Source organism: Oncorhynchus tshawytscha, linkage group LG16, assembly GCF_018296145.1.
Source record: "Oncorhynchus tshawytscha isolate Ot180627B linkage group LG16, Otsh_v2.0, whole genome shotgun sequence".
NCBI lineage: Eukaryota > Metazoa > Chordata > Actinopteri > Salmoniformes > Salmonidae > Oncorhynchus > Oncorhynchus tshawytscha.
Genome location: NC_056444.1, coordinates 89117502 through 89140605, shown reverse-complemented (window position 1 = coordinate 89140605; position 23104 = coordinate 89117502). Strand labels below are relative to the sequence as shown.

General features: G+C 43.9%; 1 protein-coding gene across 3 annotated transcripts in view; it reads left to right on the top strand.

Moving 5' to 3' along the window:
- LOC112251418 (constitutive coactivator of PPAR-gamma-like protein 2) overlaps nt 1–23104 on the top strand; it is a 66799-nt gene that overhangs the window by 10624 nt on the left and 33071 nt on the right. For 2 of the 3 annotated variants that reach the window (XM_042299888.1, XM_042299890.1), the window contains exons 2-7: nt 2305–2551; nt 4706–4788; nt 5636–5764; nt 11070–11172; nt 11307–11380; nt 22762–23018. In XM_042299888.1, the coding sequence (XP_042155822.1) occupies nt 2305–2551; nt 4706–4788; nt 5636–5764; nt 11070–11172; nt 11307–11380; nt 22762–23018 (893 nt within the window). Of the gene's footprint in view, nt 1–2304; nt 2552–4705; nt 4789–5456; nt 5505–5635; nt 5765–11069; nt 11173–11306; nt 11381–22761; nt 23019–23104 lie in introns of all 3 variants that reach the window. The other variant, XM_042299889.1, reaches the window with a different exon arrangement.

Genomic DNA, 23104 nt, shown 5'->3' with positions numbered 1-23104 from the left:
TTTCTATTATTAGTTTAAGCACGCTATGTTTGTCTATTCTTGTGACTTAGATGAAGGTCAGATCAAATTTGATGACCAATTTATGTAGAAATCCAGGTAATTCCAAAGGGTTAGGGTTTCCAAAGGGTTAGGTTTAGGGTTTCCAAAGGGTTAGGGTTTCCAAAGGGTTAGGGTTAGGGTTTCCAAAGGGTTAGGGTTTCCAAAAGGGTTAGGGTTAGGGTTTCCAAAAGGGTTAGGGTTAGGGTTTCCAAAAGAGTTAGGGTTAGGGTTTCCAAAAGGGTTAGGGTTTCCAAAAGGGTTAGGGTTTCCAAAAGGGTTCTCATACTTTATCTTGCCACTGTATAATGCCTCCACCCTTCGGCAAATCAGATCATGACTATACTCCTGTTTCCTGTCTACAAGCAGAAGCTCAAACAGGAAGTACCCGTGACGCGCTCTGTTGAGAAATGGTCATCCTAATTGGAAGCTATGCTACAAGGCTGCTTTGCTAGCGCTGACTGGAGTATGTTCCCTGGACTATGCCGATAGCATAGACGAGCAAACCACCTTGGTGACCAGTTTCATTAGGAAATGCATCGGCGATGTTGTCCCCACAGTGAAGTTTCGCTGCTTCCTTAATCAAAAGCCCTTAATTAACACAGAGGCTGGTGCTAAACTAAAAGACAAAGCTATCGCAGACAACTCTGAGGCTACACGACAAGGAGACTGGGTGATCTCGCTCTGAGGCTACACGACAAGGAGACTGGGTGATCTCGCTCTGAGGCTACACGACAAGGAGACTGGGTGATCTCGCTCTGAGGCTACAAGGAGACTGACAAGGAGACTGGGTGATCTCGCTCTGAGGCTACGACAAGGAGACTGGGTGATCTCGCTCTGAGGCTACGACAAGGAGACTGGGTGATCTCGCTCTGAGGCTACGACAAGGAGACTGGGTGATCTCGCTCTGAGGCTACGACAAGGAGACTGGGTGATCTCGCTCTGAGGCTACGACAAGGAGACTGGGTGATCTCGCTCTGAGGCTACGACAAGGAGACTGGGTGATCTCGCTCTGAGGCTGACGTGAGGTTTTTAATCAGGTCAACACTCGTAAGGCCGTATGGCCGATGTTATTCCAGCAAAAAACAGCTGGCAGGCATATTCACAATCATTCAGTCTGTAATTCCCACACATCTCAAGCTAGTCATCATTTCTGTTCCCAAGAACTCTAAGGCTACCTGCCAGAATGACTACTGCCCTGTAGCACTCTGTAGTCATGAAGTGCTTTGAAAGGCTGGTTATGGCTCACATCAACACCATCATCCCAATATCGAAGTCAAATTAAATGTTTTTGGTCGCATACACATATTTAGCAGATTTGTATTAATTATGGATCCCCATTAGTTCCTTCCAAGGCAGCAGCTCCTCTTCCTGGGGTTTATTATGGATCCCAATTAGTTCCTGCCAAGGCAGCAGCTCCTCTTCCTGGGGTTTATTATGGATCCTCATTAGTTCCTGCCAAGGCAGCAGCTACTCTTCCTGGGTTTATTATGGATCCCCATTAGTTCCTGCCAAGGAAGCAGCTACTCTTCCTGGGGTTTATTATGGATCCCCATTAGTTCCTGTCAAGGCAGCAGCTACTCTTCCTGGGGTTTATTATGGATCCCTATTAGTTCCTGTCAAGGCAGCAGCTACTCTTCCTGGGGTTTATTATGGATCCCTATTAGTTCCTGCCAAGGCAGCAGCTACTCTTCCTGGTGATTATTATGGATCCCTATTAGTTCCTGCCAAGGCAGAAGCTACTCTTCCTGGGGTTTATTATGGATCCCCATTAGTTCCTGCCAAGGCAGCAGCTACTCTTCCTGGGGTTTATTATGGATCCCCATTAGTTCCTGCCAAGGCAGAAGCTACTCTTCCTCTTCCTGAATTTTATATGTTTTAATTGATTGCGATATAGAATATTGGGCCTGAATTAATTCTATATGTTTTAATTGATTGCGATATAGAATATTGGACCTGAATGAATTCTATATGTTTTAATTGATTGCGATATAGAATATTGGGCCTGAATGAATTCTATATGTTTTAATTGATTGTGATATAGAATATTGGGCCTGTATGAATTCTATATCTCAATCAATTTAAACATGAATACCAGTGTACCTATGAAACCATAATTGATAGCCTCTGATACCGAGAGACTAATGCTAAACTCAGCATGTGATATCTGTAGAATCTCTACTGGACTGAAGACTGACTGACCTCCGGATTCACTACTACTGTCAGGGTGAAGGGTTAAGGTGTGTAATGTTCTGTTGTATTATCCAGGTTGTCCAGACGTTGGAGGACCACCACCAGGAGGTGCTGTCCCTCTACAGGGACTTTGGTTTCTGCGGCCTGATCGCCCAGGACTCAGAGTTTGCCCTCTGCAATGTTCCCGCCTACTTCTCCTCGCATGCCCTCAAACTGTCCTGGAACGGCAAGAACCTGACCACCCACCAGTACCTGCTCTCTGAAGCAGCCAGACAGCTTGGTCTGAAGACACAACACCTGCCCTGCTTCACTGCACTGCTGGGTAGGTACCTAATTAACCAAAACTTGAAGCCTGGGTAAGTCCATGGTAGAAAAATAGCTAAATAGGTGTGGTAACCTGTTGTAAATCAGTGACTCCTCGCAACATGTCAAACTAATCAAATGCCTTGCTTGGTCAGAACTCCAGAGGGACCAGATTATTATAGTAGATATTGCAGGAGGATAGCTTGGGCATTTTAAGCCCCATCAAAATATGCTGATCGATGTATGCTGATTGTATAGAACACACTGCTGGATAAACACAATGTGGTTTTTCTTCAAGGTTTTACATTTTTCTGCAACGTTACAAATTAGCATACGGAAAAACTCAATGCAAAATGTGTCCGGTCTATAAACAGTGAGGAACATGCAGCACCAACAAGTAGGGCTGTTACGGTGACCATATTACCTCCACACCGGTGGTCACGAGTCATGACTAGTCAAATTCCATATGACCATTTAGTCACTGTAATTAGGCTTCTCTAAGCTCTGATGCTGCTGATGGTCATTAGTAACCTACCAAACTTGCTAACTGCATAGTACTCAGCACTCTATTGTCCCTCTAATCACTCTGACATCAATGCAAATGTAATTTAAAATCTAATCAAACACTAATCAAAAACTTCATGAGAGCCCATGAGCTCATGTTGGGCAATATTTCTATAGGCTATGCTATTGTGTGAGAAAACAGAGTGATGGCCTCTATTAAAAAGAGGAGGATCCCATCAGCTTTCTACAGACTAGTCCTACTATATTTATTTCTAAACTTTCCTCATATTAACTTCTTGCGGATCAGTGGGACGCTAGCAAAAACTTCTGGTGAAATTGCAGTGCCAAAATTAAATTACTATAAATATTAAACTTTCATGAAATCACAAGTGCAATACATCAAAATAAAGCTTAACTTGTTGTTAATCCAGCCGCCGTGTCAGAAAGCTTTATCGCGAAAGCAAACCATGCGATTATCTGAGGACAGCGCCCAGCACACACATGCATAACGCGCTTCAGTCAATAATCCACTTGGTTTCCCTAATGCATACAAAATGAATCCCAAACGTTACCAATAAACTTATCCAAACAATCAACGTTTATAATCAAACCTCAGGTACCCAAATAAACCATACAATTTAAGACAGAATCGTTATCGTCTTTACCGGAGAAAAATACCAAAGAACGCGCTCTCATTCACGCGCTTGGAAACACTACAGCCAAAATGGGAGCCACCTAGAAAAACCACAATTTCTGGCTCATTTTTCCAAAAACCAGCCTGAAACTCTAAAGACTGACATCTAGTGGAAGCCCTAGGATCTGCAATCGGGCACGATTTTTGCCAGATTTTGCTGTTTACTGCTTTGGGTTTTTACTTTACCTGCTAAAACAGTATTTCAATGTTTGTTTTGTTAAATGTGATGCGCAACCCCAACTCTAAAAACGTGCCCGTTTTTATAGTTTACTTGAGTCAACTTTCTCCCTCTCCTCTGCTTCCCACACCAAGCCCTAACCCCATCACAAATAGCAAGTTGAAACCTCTCGCCAGACAGGAAGATGTGATCTCGCAACTGTGTTGTTGTGAGAGTCAGGGGAGGGGCTTGGTGTGTTAGTCAGGGGGAGGGGCTTGGTGTGTTAGTCAGGGGGAGGGGCTTGGCGTGTTAGTCAGGGGAGGGGCTTGGCGTGTTAGTCAGGGGGAGGGGCTTGGCGTTAGTCAGGGGGAGGGGCTTGGCGTGTTAGTCAGGGGAGGGGCTTGGCGCGGGGTCAGGGGAGGGGCTTGGCGTGTTAGTCAGGGGTAGGGGCTTGGCACGAGATGCGGGGGGGCTTGGCGTTTGTAAACCATAGAGGAAAAGGCAAAGATAAAATGTGTCCAAGTTAAGGCCAATGCGTTTCTATGGGTTTATTTTGGACCTCAGCTTGTCGCCTGCCTTCCTGCCTTTGGGATGACTCCTATTGTTATGGAGGAGACGTGCATCTTGTCATTATTTACAGATCTCTGGTGTAAATGGGGAAATGCACACAGCACAGAGGAGTGAAGGAGACCAAAAATACAATCACCAGAACAAGCTGACAAACGTTCATTAAAACCGTTATTCTTGCCATACAGGCATTTGGAATTTTGCTCAAACACACACAACTGAACTTTCTCTCCCTCTCCCCCCCCCCGTAGGGAACCATATTCTCCCTGATGAGGACCTGGCTGCCTTCCACTGGAGCCTTTTAGGACCAGAACACCCCCTGGCCTCACTCAAGGTATAAACTCTGACCTTTAATCCTGACGATCTCTTCTATTTACTTCTAAACCATAACATTAAGCTATACCCCCTGCTGTCTGGCCCATCATCTATAACCTCTGACCCTGATGATCTCTTCTAAACCATAACATTAAGCTATACTCCCTGCTGTCTGGCCCATCATCTATAACCTCTGACCTCTCGGTGCGTGCCCACCAGTTTGGTGGTGCCTCCCTGTGAGGTTGTTAACAAGGCGGTGTCTGGCCTCTAACCCGCTATGTGCGTGCCCACTAGTTGGTGGTTAACAAGGCGGTGTCTGACCTCTAACCCTCTAGGTGCGTGCCCACTAGTTGGTGGTGCCTCCCTGTGAGGTGGTTAACAAGGCGGTGTCTGACCTCTAACCCCTGACCTCTAACCCTCTAGGTGCGTGCCCACCAGTTGGTCCTGCCTCCCTGTGAGGTGGTTAACAAGGCGGTGTCTGACCTCTAACCCCTGACCTCTAACCCTCTAGGTGCGTGCCCACCAGTTGGTGCTTCCTCCCTGTGAGGTGGTTAGCAAGGCGGTGTCTGACCTCTAACCCCTGACCTCTAACCCTCTAGGTGCGTGCCCACCAGTTGGTGCTTCCTCCCTGTGAGGTGGTTAACAAGGCGGTGTCTGACCTCTAACCCCTGACCTCTAACCCTCTAGGTGCGTGCCCACCAGTTGGTGCTGCCTCCCTGTGAGGTGGTTATCAAGGCGGTGTCTGACCTCTAACCACTGACCTCTAACCCTCTAGGTGCGTGCCCAACAGTTGGTGCTGCCTCCCTGTGAGGTGGTGGTTAACAAGGCGGTGTCTGACCTCTAACCCCTGACCTCTAACCCTCTAGGTGCGTGCCCACCAGTTGGTGCTGCCTCCCTGTGAGGTGGTTATCAAGGCGGTGTCAGAGTACGTCTCCTCCATTAAAGACCTGGGGAACCTCGACGTTATCGCCAGAGACGTCTTCAAACAGTCACAGGTACACACACACCTAGTTCTCTCTCTTTCTCTCGCCCCCTTTAGTTTTGAGTGACAGTTGTCTTAACCCAATCAATGATTTGAGGTGTCACTGGCTCTGACCCTTCTAACTACGTAAGTAAATATGTGATTTGCCTGTTGCACAATGTGTTGGTAACTTCTTCTCCATGTTCAGAGCATGCGGGCACAGGGGGGAAGATTTGGAGCGTAGTGGTGACGTCAGACCGTCGACTTCAGTAGGCAATAGAAAAAAAGCCTGTCTATCATGTTCATTGATTGGGTTAAGGCGAACCGTCACTGCAAAACTAGCAGACCAAAGGAGACTCATTGTCTACGCCTCCCCCTAAACCCTTCATGGAAAAATAATGCCAAAACTCGAGATCGAAAAGACTCTGTGAAAGCAAAGATATGAGTAGCGTAACCAAAAGGTAGTCCATGCAGGCAAGAGCGTAGGCTAAATGAATTCAATACGATTGGTTGCTGGGAAAGTTAAACCGAAAATTATTTTTTGCATTCGTTTTCAAATATTTAAAAAAATAATTTGTCAGTTTTGCTCTCGCTTTTTGGGGTTTTGCTTTTGATGTCTTATTTTTATTAACAATTCTATACATTATGATTTCAACATCCAATATTTAATCCGTCCTCAAATATGTTTACATTCTCAAATGTATTTTTCATGTTCACAATTTATTTCATTTTTAATTGAATACATATGGCGTGAAATTGAACCCATAGTGCTGCCTTGTTGATTGACCTGTCAAAGGCGTTCGACACTGTTGATCGTTCTGTTCTGATGAAGAAATGATCAAGAGTAGTCCTGGCATACACAGTGGCAAGAAACAGTATGTGAACCCTTTGATCTGGTCTTCATCAAGGTCACAACAATAGACAAACACAGTCTGTTTAAACTAATAACACAAACAATTATATGTTCATCTCCTTATTGAACACACCGTGTAAACGGTGCAGGGTGGGAAAAGTATGTGAACCCTTGTATTTAATAAATGGTTGACCCTCCTTTAGCAGCAATAACCTCAAACAAATCTTTTCTGTAGTCGGGAATCAGACCTGCACAACGGTCAGGAGGAATTTTGGACCATTCCTCTTTACAAAACTGTTTCAGTTCAGACATTTATTGGAAAGTCTGCTGTGAACTGCTCTTGAGGTCATCCCACAGTATCTCAATCGGGTTGAGGTCTTGACTGACTGGGCCACTCCAGAAGGCGTATTTTCTTCTGTTGAAGCCATTCTGTTGTTGATTTACTTCTGTGTTTTGGGTCGTTGTCCTGTTGCATCACCCAACTTCTGTTGAGCTTCAATTGGCGGACAGATAGCCTTACATTCTCCTGCAAAATGTCTTGATAATCTTGGGAATTCATTTTTCTGTCGATGATAGCAAGCTGTCCAGGCCCTGAGGTAGCAAAGCAGCCCCAAACCATGATGTTCCCTCCACCATACTTTACAGTTGGGATGAGGTTTTGATGTTGGTGTGCTGTGCCTCTTTTTCTCCACACATAGTGTTGTGTGTTCCTTCCAAACAACTCAACTACAGTTTCATCTGTCCACAGAATATTTTGCCAGTAGCGATGTGGAACATCCAGGTGCACTTTTGCAAACTTCAGACATGCAGCAATGTTTTTTTTGGACAGCAGTGGCTTCTTCCGTGGTGTCCTCCCATGAACACCATTCTTGTTTAGTGTTTTACGTATCGTAGACTCGTCAACAGAGATGTTAGCATGTTCCAGAGATTTCTGTAAGTCTTTAGCTGACACTCTAGGATTCTTCTTAACCTCATTGAACATTCTGTGCTGTGCTCTTGCAGTCATCTTTTCAGGATGGCCACTCCTAGGGAGAGTAGTAACAATGCTGAACTTTCTCAATTTATGGACAATTTGTCTTACCGTGTACTGATGAACATCAAGACTTTTAGAGATACTTTTGTAACCCGTTCCAGCTTTATGCAAGTCAAAAATTATTAATCGTAGGTCTTCTGTGATCTCTTTTGTTCGAGGCATGGTTCACATCAGGCAATGCTTCTGGTGAAGAGCAAATTCAAATGTTGTGAGTGAATTTTAATAGGGCAAGGCAGCTCTAACCAACATCTCCAATCTCGTCTCATTGATTGGGCTCCAGGTTAGATGACTCCTGACTCCAATTAGCTTTTGGAGAAGTCCTTAGCCTAGGGGTTCACATACTTTTTCCAACCTACACGGAATGTTTAAATTATGTATTCAATATAGATAATAGTTTGTGTTATTAGTTTAAGCAGACTCTTTGTCTACTGTTGTGACCCAGATGATCAGATCAAATTTTATGACCAATTTATGCAGAAATCCAGGTATTTCCAAAGGGTTCACATACTGTTTCTTGCCACTGTACAGCCTTTTTATGGTTTCAGAATCATCTTAGTGACAGAACTCAGGCCATCTTGGTAGATGGGGTTAAATCTGAATTATCTTAGTGACAGAACTCAGGCCATCTTGGTAGATGGGGTTAAATCTGAATCATCTTAGTGACAGAACTCAGGCCATCTTGGTAGATGGGGTTAAATCTGAATCATCTTAGTGACAGAACTCAGGCCATCTTGGTAGATGGGGTTAAATCTGAATCATCTTAGTGACAGAACTCAGGCCATCTTGGTAGATGGGGTTAAATCTGAATCATCTTAGTGACAGAACTCAGGCCATCTTGGTAGATGGGGTTAAATCTGAATCATCTTAGTGACAGAACTCAGGCCATCTTGGTAGATGGGGTTAAATCTGAATCATCTTAGTGACAGAACTCAGGCCATCTTGATAGATGGGGTTAAATCTGAATTATCTCAGTGACAGAACTCAGGCCATCTTGATAGATGGGGTTAAATCTGAATTGAGATTCAAAAAGGTGTTCCTTAGGGTTTGATTTTGGGTTCATTGTTCACTTTGTATATTAACCTCTCTGGGATGTTCACCCGGGAGGCTAGCTACTTAATCTCTCTGGGATTTTCACCCGGGATGCTAGCTACTTAACCTCTGGAATTTTCACCCGGGAGGCTAGCTACTTAACCTCTCTGGGATGTTCACCCGGGAGGCTAGCTACTTAACCTCTCTGGGATGTTCACCCGGGAGGCTAGCTACTTAACCTCTGGGATATTCGGGACGGTAGCGTCCCACCCTGCCAACAGCCAGTGAAAGTGCAGGGCGCCAAATTCAAAACAACAAAAATTGAATTAAAATTCTTCAGCAATCAAGTATTTTACACCATTTTAAAGATGAAATTCTCGTTAATCCAGCCACAGTCTGATTTCAAAAAGGCTTTACAGCGAAAGCACAACCTATTATGTTAGGTCACCACCAAGTCACAGAAAAACACAGCCATTTTTCTAGCCAAAGAGAGGAGTCACAAAAAGCAGCAATGAAATGAATCACTAACCTTTTATCTTCATCAGATGACACTCATGTTACACAATACATGTATGTTTGGTTCGATAAAGTTCATATTTATATCCAAAAATCTCATTTTACATTGGCGTGTTCTGTTCAGTAGTTCCAAAACATGCTGTGATTTTGCAGAGAGCCACATCAATTTACAAAAATACTCATTATAAATGTTCATAAAAGATACAACTATTATACATGGAACTTTAGATAAACTTCTCCTTAATGCAACCACTGTGTCAGATTTTCTTTTTTTTAACGGAAAAAGCACACCACGCAATAATCTGAGTACGGCGCTCAGAGCCCAAACCAGCCAAAGAAATATCCACCATGTTGTGTAGTCAACATTAGTGTGAAATAGCATTATAAATATTCACTTACCTTTGATGGTTTTATCAGAATGCACTCCCAGGAATCCCAGTTCCACAATAAATGTTTGATTTGTTAGATAATATCCATCATTTATGTCCAAGTAGCTACTTTTGTTAGCACGTTTTGTAAACAAAGTCACAAAGCGCGTTCACTAGGAGCAGACGAAATGTCAAAGTTCCGTTACAGTCCGTAGAAACATATCAAACGATGGATAGAATCAATCTTTAGGATGTTTTTAACATAAATCTTCAAAAATGTTCCAACCGGAGAATTCCTTTCTGTAGAAAAGCAATGGAATGCGAGCTAACTATCTCATGACCGCGCGTCACGAGCCCGTGGCACTCTGACAGACCACTGACTCAAAGAGCCCTTATGAGCCCCCCTTTACAGTAGAAGCCTCAAACAAGTTTCTAAAGACTGTTGACATCTAATGGAAGCCTTAGGAAGTGCAACATGACTAATATCCCACTATCTTCAATAGGGGCTGAGTTGAAAATCGACCAACCTCAGATTTCCCACTTCCTGGTTGGATTTTTTTCTCTGGTTTTCGCCTGCCATATGAGTTCTGTTATACTCACAGACATCATTCAATCAGGTTTAGAAACTTCAATGGGGTTTCTATCCAAATATGCTAATTATATGCATATTCTAGCTTTAATGCCTGAGTAGCAGGCAGTTTACTCTGGGCACCTTATTCATCCAAGCTACTCTATACTGCCCCCCCAGTCACCAAGAAGTTAATGACATAGGAAACACTGTTCATACTTGTAACATTCATCTCTATGCAGATGACAGTGTTGTTCCTGTGCCACCTCAGTGCAGCAGGCCATTCATCTCTATGCAGATGACAGTGTTGTGTTCCTGTGCCACCTCAGTGCAGCAGGCCATTCATGAACTTTAGGATGACTTTGATTCAGTTCAGAAATCCAGATCTTAAATGAGTGTAAATACTAAGTAAAACCAAGCTCATGCTGTTCTGTAGGTCATGAAATGTTGACCCTGAGGACTTGCCCTATAAATGGAGCCCACATTGAGCTTGTTTCTCAATATAAGTACCTGGGTGTCTGGATTGATGACAAGTTGTCCTTCATAACACATATAAATCATCTGACTAAGAAGCTAAGATCCAAGATGGTTTTTTCATATCAAAATAACCCATTCACAGGAATGGATAACATTAGAGATCTCTCCAGTCTCTACAGATTTGGGAAAATCTGTATTTTGTTTTTATTGCTTCTAATTTGTGGAACAATCTTCAGAGTTCACTGCACTTAGATGTGCCGGTACCACTCAGGCAGTTTACATTATTGATTGAGGACCTCTATGTAGTTGAATGGGATTGCTTTTATTAAATGTTTTTTTTTATTGAGCTGAATTCTATTGTTTTATACACGTGTATGTTTTAATATTCTGTTTTTATTGTAATGTGTACAGGGCTCTCTTGTAAAATATGTTTAATCTCAATGTGGATCCCTGTTTAAATAAAGGTTAAATAAATATATATTTGTCTCCCTCTAGTCTCGTATGGAGGACAAGGTGCAGCGTTTTAAGAGAGCTGTGGAGTATTTCTCAGCTGCCTCTAAACCACGCCCACTCTCCATGGGAACCTCCCCCTACCTCTGTGAGTAACCCCGCATTTGGCATACAGTATCTCTTGTAGTCAGTGACACAAGCACGATTGGCTAAAGCTTTTTCTTAAATACTTGTTAGACCTGCTAAATTGGACAAGTAATTTATTTTTCTGTCTGTGTGTAGTGCCAGGGTTTGGGCTGGCTCCGTTTGGTGGACCTCCTGGCCACATGGGGGCGATGCAGACTGTAAAGACCCAGGTAGGAGTCACGTGCCTCTGATGTAGCTAGTTATTACCTCCTAAGCTTCTTGGCTCAGCATTACAGTAGCTGGTTCTCCTCTTGTATTGACTCAGCAGTACAGTAGCTGTTTCTCCTCTTGTATTGACTCAGCAGTACAGTAGCTGGTTCTCCTCTTGTATTGACTCAGCATTACAGTAGCTGGTTCTCCTCTTGTATTGACTCAGTAGTACAGTAGCTGGTTCTCCTCTTGTATTGACTCAGTAGTACAGTAGCTGGTTCTCCTCTTGTATTGACTCAGCAGTACAGTAGCTGGTTCTCCTCTTGTATTGACTCAGCAGTACAGTAGCTGGTTCTCCTCTTGTATTGACTCAGCAGTACAGTAGCTGTTTCTCCTCTTGTTTTGACTCAGCAGTACAGTAGCTGGTTCTCTTGTATTGGCTCAGTAGTACAGTAGCTGGTTCTTCTCTTGTATTGACTCAGCAGTACAGTAGCTGGTTCTCTTGTATTGGCTCAGTAGTACAGTAGCTGGGTCTTGACTGGTACAGTAGCTGGTTCTAGAGGTTGACTGATTAATCGGAATGGCTGATTAATTAGGGCCGTTTTCATAACAATCGGAAATCGGTATTTTTGGACACCTTCATTTTAACTAGGCAAGTCAGTTAAAGAACACATTCATATTTTCAATGACGGCCTAGGAATGGTGGGTTAACTGCCTGTTCAGGGGCAGAACGACAGATTTTTACCTTGTCAGCTCGGGGATTCAATCTTGCAGCGCTCTAACCACCTGCCTTAATTGCACTCCACGAGGAGCCTGCCTTTTACGCGAATGCAGTAAGAAGCCAAGGTAAGTTGCTAGCTAGCATTAAACTTATCATCTAAAAATCTTATAAAAAAACAATCACTCAATGGTTGATGATATTACTAGTTTATCTAGCATGTCCTGCGTTGCATATAATCGATGCGGTGCGTAAAAGCACTGTCGTTGCTCCAACGTGTTCCTAACCATAAACATCAATGCCTTTCTTAAAATAAATACACAAGTATATATTTTTAAACCTGCATATTTAGTTAATATTGCCTGCTAACATTTCTTTTAACTAGGGAAATTGTGTCACTTCTCTTGCAACATAGTCAGGGTATATGCAGCAGTTTGGGCCGCCTGGCTCGTTGCGCGCTAATAGCTTTTCAATCGGTGATGTCACTCGCTTTGAGACTTGGAGTAGTTGTTCCCCTTGCTCTGTTTTTGTGGAGCGATGGGTAACGATGCTTCGAGGGTGGCTGTTGTCGATGTGTCCCTGGTTCGAGCCAGGTAGGGGCGAGGAGAGGGACGGAAGCTGTACTGTTACACTGGTAATACTAAAGTGCCTATAAGAAAATCCAATAGTCAAAGGTATATGAAATACAAATGGTATAGAGAGAGAGAGTCCTATAATAACTACAACCTAAAAACTTCTTACCTGGGAATATTGAAGACTCATGTTAAAAGGAACCACCAGCTTTCATATGTTCTCGTGTTCTGAGCAAGGACCTTAAACGTTAGCTTTTTTACATGGCACATATTGCACTTTTACTTTCTTCTCCAACACTTTGTTTTTGCATTATTTAAACCAAATTGAACATGTTTCATTATTTATTTGAGGCTAAATTGATTTTATTGATGTATTATATTACGTTCAAATAAGTGTTAGTATTGTTGTAATTGTCATTATTACAAATAAATGTAATTAATCGGCCGATTAACCGGTATCGGCTATTTTTGTTCCTCCAATAATCTGTATCGGCGTTGAAAAATCAATCGGTCGGCCTCTCTCTGGTTCTCTTGTAATGTCTCAGTAGTACAGTAGCTGTCTCTCCTCTTGTAATGTCTCAGTAGTACAGTAGCTGTCTCTCCTCTTGTATTGTCTCAGTAATACATTAGCCGTCTCTCCTCTTGTATTGACTCAGCAGTACAGTCGTGGCCAAAAGTTTTGAGAATGACACAAATATACATTTTCACAAAGTCTGCTGCCTCAGTTTGTATGATGGCAATTTGCATATACTCCAGAATGTTATTGAGAGTGATCAGATGAATTGCAAAGTCCCTCTTTGCCATGCAAATTAACTGAATCCCCAAAAACATTTCCACTGCATTTCAGCCCTGCCACAAAAGGACCAGCTGACATCATGTCAGTGATTCTCTCGTTAACACAGGTGTGAGTGTTGACGAGGACAAGGCTGGAGATCACTCTGTCATGCTGATTGAGTTCGAATAACAGACTGGAAGCTTCAAAAGGAGGGTGGTGCTTGGAATAATTGTTAATCTTCTGTCAACCATGGTTACCTGCAAAGAAGCACGTGCCGTCATCATTGCTTTGCACAAGAAGGGCTTCACAGGCAAGGATATTGCTGCCAGTAAGATTGCACCTGAATCAACCGTTCATTGGATCATCAAGAACTTCAAGGAGAGCGGTTCAATTGTTGTGAAGGCTTCAGGGCGCCCAAAAAAGTCCAGCAAGCGCCAGGACAGTCTCCTAAAGTTGATTCAGCTGTCGGATCGGGGCACCACCAGTACAGAACTTGCTCAGGAATGGCAGAAGGCAGGTGTGAGTGCATCTGCACGCACAGTGAGGTGAAGACTTTTGGAGGATGTTCTGGTGTCAAGAAGGGCAGCAAAGAAGCCACTTCTCTCCAGGAAAAACATCAGTGACAGACTGATATTCTGCAAAAGGTACAGGGATTGGACTGCTGAGGACTGGGGTAAAGTCATTTTCTCTGAATCCCCTTTCCGATTGTTTGGGGCATCTGGAAAAAAGCTTGTCCGGAGAAGACAAGGTGAGCACTGCCATCAGCCCTGTGTCATGCCAACAGTAAAGCATCCTGAGACCATGTGTGGGGGTTGCTTCTCAGCCAAGGGAGTGGGCTCACTCACAATTTTGCTTAAGAACACAGCCATGAATAAAGAATGTAACCAACACATCCTCCGAGAGCAACTTCTCCCAACCATTCAGTTTGGTGACGAACAATGCCTTTTCCAGCATGATGGAGCACCTTGCCATAAGGCAAAACTTATCATTATCTTCTTGGCGCACCCATCCCGTTAGCGGGATCATTTTCGTCAACACCTGCTGAATTGCAGCGCGCCAAATTCAAATTAAATTACTAAAAATATTTCATTTTCATGAAATCACAAGTGCAATATAGCATAACATAGCTTAGCTTGTTGTTAATCCACCTGGCGTGTCAGATTTCAAAAAAAGCTTTACAGCGAAAGCAAACCAAGTGTTTATGTAAGGACATCTCTCTCAGCAGACAACATTACAAACAGCTAGCAGCAAAGTAGATTGGTCACTAAAGTCAGAAAAGCAATCAAATGAATCGCTTACCTTTGATCTTCGGATGTTTGCACTCACGATACTCCCAGTTAAACAATAAATGTTCCTTTTGTTCGATAAAGATTATTTTTATATCCAAAAAATGCCATTTGGTTGGCGCGTTTTGTTTAGTATTCCACAGGCTCGTGCAGGTCACGACGGGCAGACAAATTCCAAATAGTTTCTGTAAAGTTCGTAGAAACATGTCAAACTTTTTTTATAATCAATCCTTAGGTTGTTTTTATCTGGATGGTAGCTTTTTCAATAGGAGAGAGAGAAAATGTCTGCTCCAAGATGTTGGCACAGGCAGTGTTGACCCTTCTTATTTAATACCTCTGTAATCCGCCCTGGCATGCTGTTAATTAACTTCTGGGCCACATCTTGACTGATGGCAGCCCATTGTCTGGGGTCACCCAGCAATGCACTTAAGCGATGTGATCGTTCTCGCTCATTTTTCAGAATAAAAGGCTGAAACTATGTCTAAAGGCTGTCCACAGCATGTGGAAGCCATAGGGAAAGGAATGTGGTTGATATCCCTTTAAATGGAGGGAAGGCATGCAATGGAACAGAGGGGTTTCAAAATAACAGCACTTCCTGGTTGGATTTTCCTCAGGTTTTCGCCTGCAATTTCAGTTCTGTTATACTCACAGACAATATTTTGACAGTTTTGGAAACTTGAGAGTGTTTTCTATCCTAATCTGCCAATTATATGCATATTCTAGCTTCTGGGCCTGCGAAACAGGCAGTTTCATTTGGGTACGCTTTTCATCCAAACATCAAAATACTGCCCCCTAGTATCAAGAGGTTGAGTGGCTTGGGGAACAAAACATGGATATTTTGGGTCCATGGCCAGGAAACTCCCCAGACCTTAATCCCATTGAGAACAAACAAAGACCCACAAATTCTGACAAACTCCAAGCATTGATTATGCAAGAATGGGCTGAATGGGCTGCCATCAGTCAGGATGTGGCCCAGAAGTTAATTAACAGCATGCCAGGGCGGATTGCAGAGGTATTAAATAAGAAGGGTCAACACTGTAAATATTGACTCTTTGCATCAACTTCTTGTAGTTGTCATTAAACGCCTTTGATACTTATGAAATGCTTGTAATTATACTTCAGTATTCCATAGTAACATCTGACAAAAATATCTAGATGCACTGAAGCAGCAAACTTTGGAAATTAATATTTGTGTCATTCTCAAAACCTTTGGCCACTGCTGTACAGTAGCTGGATCTCCTCTTTATTTCACCTTTATTTAACCAGGTAGGCCAGTTGAGAACACCTTTATTTAACCAGGTAGGCCAGTTGAGAACACCTTTATTTAACCAGGTAGGCCAGTTGAGAACACCTTTATTTAACCAGGTAGGCCAGTTGAGAACACCTTTATTTAACCAGGTAGGCCAGTTGAGAACACCTTTATTTAACCAGGTAGGCCAGTTGAGAACACCTTTATTTAACCAGGGCCAGTTGAGAACACCTTTAGCCAGTTGAGAACACCTTTATTTAACCAGGTAGGCCAGTTGAGAACACCTTTATTTAACCAGGGCCAGTAGGCCAGTTGAGAACACCTTTATTTAACCAGGGAGGCCAGTTGAGAACACCTTTATTTAACCAGGGAGGCCAGTTGAGAACACCTTTATTTAACCAGGGAGGCCAGTTGAGAACACCTTTATTTAACCAGGGAGGCCAGTTGAGAACACCTTTATTTAACCAGGGAGGCCAGTTGAGAACACCTTTATTTAACCAGGGAGGCCAGTTGAGAACACCTTTATTTAACCAGGGAGGCCAGTTGAGAACACCTTTATTTAACCAGGGAGGTCAGTTGAGAACACCTTTATTTAACCAGGGAGGTCAGTTGAGAACAAGTTCTCATTTACAACTGTGACCTGGCCAAGATAAAGCAAAGCAGTGAGACACAAACAACAACACAGATTTACACATGGAATAAACAAGCGTACAGTCAATAACCCAATAGGGAAATAAAGAAAGTTTATATACAGTGTGTGCAAATGACGTGAGGAGGTAAGAAAATAAATAGGCCATAGTAGCGAAGTAATTACAATTTAGCAAATTAACAGTGGAGTGATAGATGAGCAGATGATGGTGTGTAAGTAGTGATACTGGTGGGTAAAAGAGCAGAAAAGTAAATAAAAACAGTATGGGGATGAGGTAGGTAGATTGGGTGGGCTATTTACAGCTGCAGCGATTGGTTAGCTGCTCAGATAGCTGATGTTTAAAGTTAGTGAGGGAAATATGAGTCTCCAGGTTCAGCGATTTTTGCAATTCGTTCCAGTCATTGGCAGCACAGAACTGGAAGGAAAGGCGGCGAAAGTAGGTGTTTGCTTTGGGGATGACCAGTGAGAGATACCTGCTGGAGCGCGTGCTACGGGTGGGTGTTATTATCGTGACCAGTGAGCTGAGATAAGGCGGAGCTTTACCTAGCAAAGACTTACAGATGACCTGGAGCCAGTGGTTCTGGCGACGAATATGTAGCGAGTGCCAGCCTACTAGAACATACAGGTCGCAGTGGTGGGTGGTATAAGGGGCTTTGGTGACAAAACGGATGGCACTGTGATAAACTGCATCCAGTTTGCTGAGTAGAATATTAGAAGCTATTTTGTAAATGATATCGTCGAGGATTGGTAGGAAGGTCAGTTTTACGAGGGTATGTTTGGTGGCGTGAGTGAAGGAGGCTTTGTTGCGAAATAGGAAGCCAATTATAGATTTAATTTTGAATTGGAGATGTTTAATATGAGTCTGGAAGGAGAGTTTACAGTCTAACCAGACACCTAGGTATTTGTAGTTGTCCACATATTCTAAGTCAGAACCGTCCAGAGTATGCTGATGCTGGACAGGCGAGTGGGCGGGTGCGGGCAGCAAACGGTTGAAGAGCATGCATTTGGTTTTACTAGCATTTAATGGCAATTGGAGGCCACGGAAGGAGTGTTGTATGGCATTGAAGCTCGGCTGGAGGTTAGTTAATACAGTTTCCGAAGAAGGGCCAGATGTATACAGAATGGTGTCGTCTGCGTAGAGGTGGATTAGGGAATCACCCGCAGCAAGAGCAACATCGTTGATATATACAGAGAAAATAGTCGTCCTGAGAATTGAACCCTGTGGCACCCCCATAGACTGCCAGAGGTCCAGACTACAGGCCCTCCGATTTGACACACTGAACTCTGTCTGAGAAGTAATTGGTGAACCAGGCGAGGCAGTCATTTGAGAAACCAAGGCTGTCGAGTCTGCCGTTAAGAATGTGGGGATTGACAGAGTCAAAACCCTTGGCCAGGTCGATGAAGATTGCTGCACAGTATTGTATTTTGTCGATGGCGGTTATATCATTTAGGACCTTGAGCATGGCTGAGGTGCACCCATGACCAGCTCGGAAACCAGATTGCATAGCGGAGAAGGTACGGTGGGATTCTAAATGGTCAGTGATCTGTTTGTTAACTTGGCTTTCGAAGACCTTTAGAAAGGCAGGGCAGGATGGATATAGGTCTGTAACAGTTTGGGTCTAGAGGCAGGGCAGGGCAGGATGGATATAGGTCTGTAACAGTTTGGGTCTAGAGGCAGTGCAGGGCAGGATGGATATACAGTGCCTTGCGAAAGTATTCGGCCCCCTTGAACTTTGCGACCTTTTGCCACATTTCAGGCTTCAAACATAAAGATATAAAACTGTATTTTTTTTGTGAAGAATCAACAAGTGGGACACAATCATGAAGTGGAACGACATTTATTGAATATTTCAAACTTTTTTAACAAATCAAAAACTGAAAAATTGGGCGTGCAAAATTATTCAGCCCCCTTAAGTTAATACTTTGTAGCACCACCTTTTGCTGCGATTACAGCTGTATGTCGCTTGGGGTATGTCTCTATCAGTTTTGCACATCGAGAGACTGAAATTTTTTCCCATTCCTCCTTGCAAAACAGCTCGAGCTCAGTGAGGTTGGATGGAGAGCATTTGTGAACAGCAGTTTTCAGTTCTTTCCACAGATTCTCGATTGGATTCAGGTCTGGACTTTGACTTGGCCATTCTAACACCTGGATATGTTTATTTTTGAACCATTCCATTGTAGATTTTGCTTTATGTTTTGGATCATTGTCTTGTTGGAAGACAAATCTCCGTCCCAGTCTCAGGTCTTTTGCAGACTCCATCAGGTTTTCTTCCAGAATGGTCCTGTATTTGGCTCCATCCATCTTCCCATCAATTTTAACCATCTTCCCTGTCCCTGCTGAAGAAAAGCAGGCCCAAACCATGATGCTGCCACCACCATGTTTGACAGTGGGGATGGTGTGTTCAGGGTGATGAGCTGAGTTGCTTTTACGCCAAACATAACGTTTTGCATTGTTGCCAAAAAGTTCAATTTTGGTTTCATCTGACCAGAGCACCTTCTTCCACATGTTTGGTGTGTCTCCCAGGTGGCTTGTGGCAAACTTTAAACAACACTTTTTATGGATATCTTTAAGAAATGGCTTTCTTCTTGCCACTCTTCCATAAAGGCCAGATTTGTGCAATATACGACTGATTGTTGTCCTATGGACAGAGTCTCCCACCTCAGCTGTAGATCTCTGCAGTTCATCCAGAGTGATCATGGCCTCTTGGCTGCATCTCTGATCAGTCTTCTCCTTGTATGAGCTGAAAGTTTAGAGGGACGGCCAGGTCTTGGTAGATTTGCAGTGGTCTGATACTCCTTCCATTTCAATATTATCGCTTGCCCAGTGCTCCTTGGGATGTTTAAAGCTTGGGAAATCTTTTTGTATCCAAATCCGGCTTTAAAGTTCTTCACAACAGTATCTCGGACCTGCCTGGTGTGCTCCTTGTTCTTCATGATGCTCTCTGCGCTTTTAACGGACCTCTGAGACTATCACAGTGCAGGTGCATTTATACGGAGACTTGATTACACACAGGTGGATTGTATTTATCATCATTAGTCATTTAGGTCAACATTGGATCATTCAGAGATCCTCACTGAACTTCTGGAGAGAGTTTGCTGCATTGAAAGTAAAGGGGCTGAATAATTTTGCACGCCCAATTTTTCAGTTTTTGATTTGTTAAAAAAGTTTGAAATATCCAATAAATGTCGTTCCACTTCATGATTGTGTCCCACTTGTTGTTGATTCTTCACAAAAAAATACAGTTTTATATCTTTATGTTTGAAGCCTGAAATGTGGCAAAAGGTCGCAAAGTTCAAGGGGGCCGAATACTTTTGCAAGGCACTGTAGGTCTGTAACAGTTTGGGTCTAGAGGCAGGGCAGGGCAGGATGGATATAGGTCTGTAACAGTTTGGGTCTAGAGGCAGGGCAGGGCAGGATGGATATAGGTCGAGGTAACAGTTTGGGTCGAGGGTGTCACCCCCTTTGAGAGGGGGATGACCGCGGCAGCTTTCCAATCTTTAGGGATCGAGGACGATACGAAAGAGGTTGAACATACTGGTAATAGGGGTTGCAACAAGGGCGGTGGATCATTTTAGAAAGAGGGTCCAGATTGTCTAGCCCAGCTGATTTGTACAGGTCCAGGTTTTGCAGCTCCTTCAGAACATCTGCTATCTGGATTTGGGTGAAGGAGAAGCTGGGGAGGCTTGGGTAGTAGCTGCGGGGGGTGCGGAGCGGTTGGCCGGGGTTGGGGTAGCCGGGATTGGGGTAGCCGGGGTTGGGGTAGCCGGGGTTGGGGTAGCCGGGGTTGGGGTAGCCAGGGGTTGGGGTAGCCGGGGTTGGGGTAGGATTTATTGGTGGTGACCGGGGTTGGGGTAGCCGGGGTTGGGGTAGCCGGGGTTGGGGAAGCCAGGAGGAAAGCATGGCTATCCATAGAGCAATGCTTATTGAAATTCTCGTTTATCATGGATTTATTGGTGGTGACAGTGTTACCTAGCCTCAGTGAGGTGGGCAGCTGGGAGGAGGTGCTCTTATTCTCCATGGACTTTAGTGTCCCAAAACTTTATGGAGTTGTTTTGAATACTATTGTATTGACTCAGTACAGTAGCTGTCTCTCCTCCTGTATTGACTCAGCAGTACAGTAGCTGTCTCTCCTCTTGTATTGACTCAGCAGTACAGTAGCTGGTTCTCCTCTTGTATTGACTCAGTAGTACAGTAGCTGTCTCTCCTCTTGTATTGACTCAGCAGTACAGTAGCTCTCTCCTCTTGTATTGACTCAGCAGTACAGTAGCTCTCTCCTCTTGTATTGACTCAGCAGTACAGTAGCTGTCTCTCCTCCTGTATTGACTCAGCAGTACAGTAGCTGTTTCTCCTCTTGTATTGACTCAGCATTACAGTAGCTGTTTCTCCTCTTGTATTGACTCAGCTGTACAGTAGCTGTTTCTCCTCTTGTATTGACTCAGCAGTACAGTAGCTGGTTCTCCTCTTGTATTGACTCAGTAGTACAGTAGCTGGTTCTCCTCTTGTATTGACTCAGCAGTACAGTAGCTGTTTCTCCTCTTGTATTGTCTCAGTAGTACAGTAGCTGTTCTCCTCCTGTATTGACTCAGTAGTACAGTAGCTGGTTCTCCTCTTGTATTGACTCAGCAGTACAGTAGCTGGTTCTCCTCTTGTATTGACTCAGCAGTACAGTAGCTGGTTCCCCTCTTGTATTGACTCAGTAGTACAGTAGCTGGTTCTCCTCTTGTTTTGACTCAGCAGTACAGTAGCTGTCTCTCCTCCTGTATTGACTCAGCAGTACAGTAGCTTTCTTCTCCTCTTGTATTGACTTAGCAGTACAGTAGCTGTCTCTCCTCTTGTATTCACTCAGCAGTACAGTAGCTGTCTCTCCTCTTGTATTGACTCAGCAGTACAGTAGCTGGTTCTCCTCTTGTATTGACTCAGCAGTACAGTAGCTGGTTCTCCTCTTGTATTGACTCAGCATTACAGTAGCTGGTTCTCCTCTTGTATTGACTCAGTAGTACAGTAGCTGGTTCTCTTGTTTTGACTCAGCATTACAGTAGCTGTTTCTCCTCTTGTATTGACTCAGCAGTACAGTAGCTGGTTCTCCTCTTGTATTGACTCAGCAGTACAGTAGCTGGTTCCCCTCTTGTATTGACTCAGCAGTACAGTAGCTGTTTCTCCTCTTGTATTGACTCAGCAGTACAGTAGCTGGTTCTCCTCTTGTATTGACTCAGCAGTACAGTAGCTGGTTCCCCTCTTGTATTGACTCAGCATTACAGTAGCTGTTTCTCCTCTTGTATTGACTCAGCAGTACAGTAGCTGGTTCTCTTGTATTGACTCAGCATTACAGTAGCTGTTTCTCCTCTTGTATTGACTCAGCAGTACAGTAGCTGGTTCTCCTCTTGACTCTACAGTTGTCTTTGTATTGACTCAGCAGTACAGTAGCTGGTTCTCCTCTTGTATTGACTCAGCAGTACAGTAGCTGGTTCTCCTCTTGTATTGACTCAGCAGTACAGTAGCTGGTTCTCCTCTTGTATTGACTCAGCAGTACAGTAGCTGGTTCTCCTCTTGTATTGACTCAGCAGTACAGTAGCTGGTTCTCCTCTTGTATTGACTCAGCAGTACAGTAGCTGGTTCTCCTCTTGTATTGACTCAGCAGTACAGTAGCTGGTTCTCCTCTTGTATTGACTCAGCAGTACAGTAGCTGGTTCCCCTCTTGTATTGACTCAGCATTACAGTAGCTGTTTCTCCTCTTGTATTGACTCAGCAGTACAGTAGCTGGTTCTCCTCTTGTATTGACTCAGCAGTACAGTAGCTGGTTCCCCTCTTGTATTGACTCAGCATTACAGTAGCTGTTTCTCCTCTTGTATTGACTCAGCAGTACAGTAGCTGGTTCCCCTCTTGTATTGACTCAGCATTACAGTAGCTGTTTCTCCTCTTGTATTGACTCAGCAGTACAGTAGCTGGTTCTCCTCTTGTATTGACTCAGCAGTACAGTAGCTGGTTCTCCTCTTGTATTGACTCAGCAGTACAGTAGCTGGTTCCCCTCTTGTATTGACTCAGTAGTACAACAGCTGGCTCTTTTGTTTTGACTCTTGCTATCACTTAACCAGCAACAATGGCTGTATTCCAGCTTGTTGTAGTTCAAACATCTCTCTCTCTCTCCCCCCAGTACCCCCTCCAGGGTGTAAAGCCACCCTATCAGAATGCTCCGTACGGACCAGGCAACACCCCTCTGTTCCAGAACCCCCCACCTCCCCTGCAGGACTGCAACGATTCACTGCCAGGTAAAATGGCCTTCACCGATTGGTCAGCTCCATATGACCAGGGAGGAAGTAGATTACCGAATCACCATGCGGCCGCTCCCTCTGGGCCCTCCCCGTCTCCTTCATCATCTTCTGATGGAGATGAACCAAACGACAGCAGCAAGTAAGACACTCACTCACACACACACACACACACACACACACACACACACACACACACACAGTCACACACAGTCACACACAGTCTCA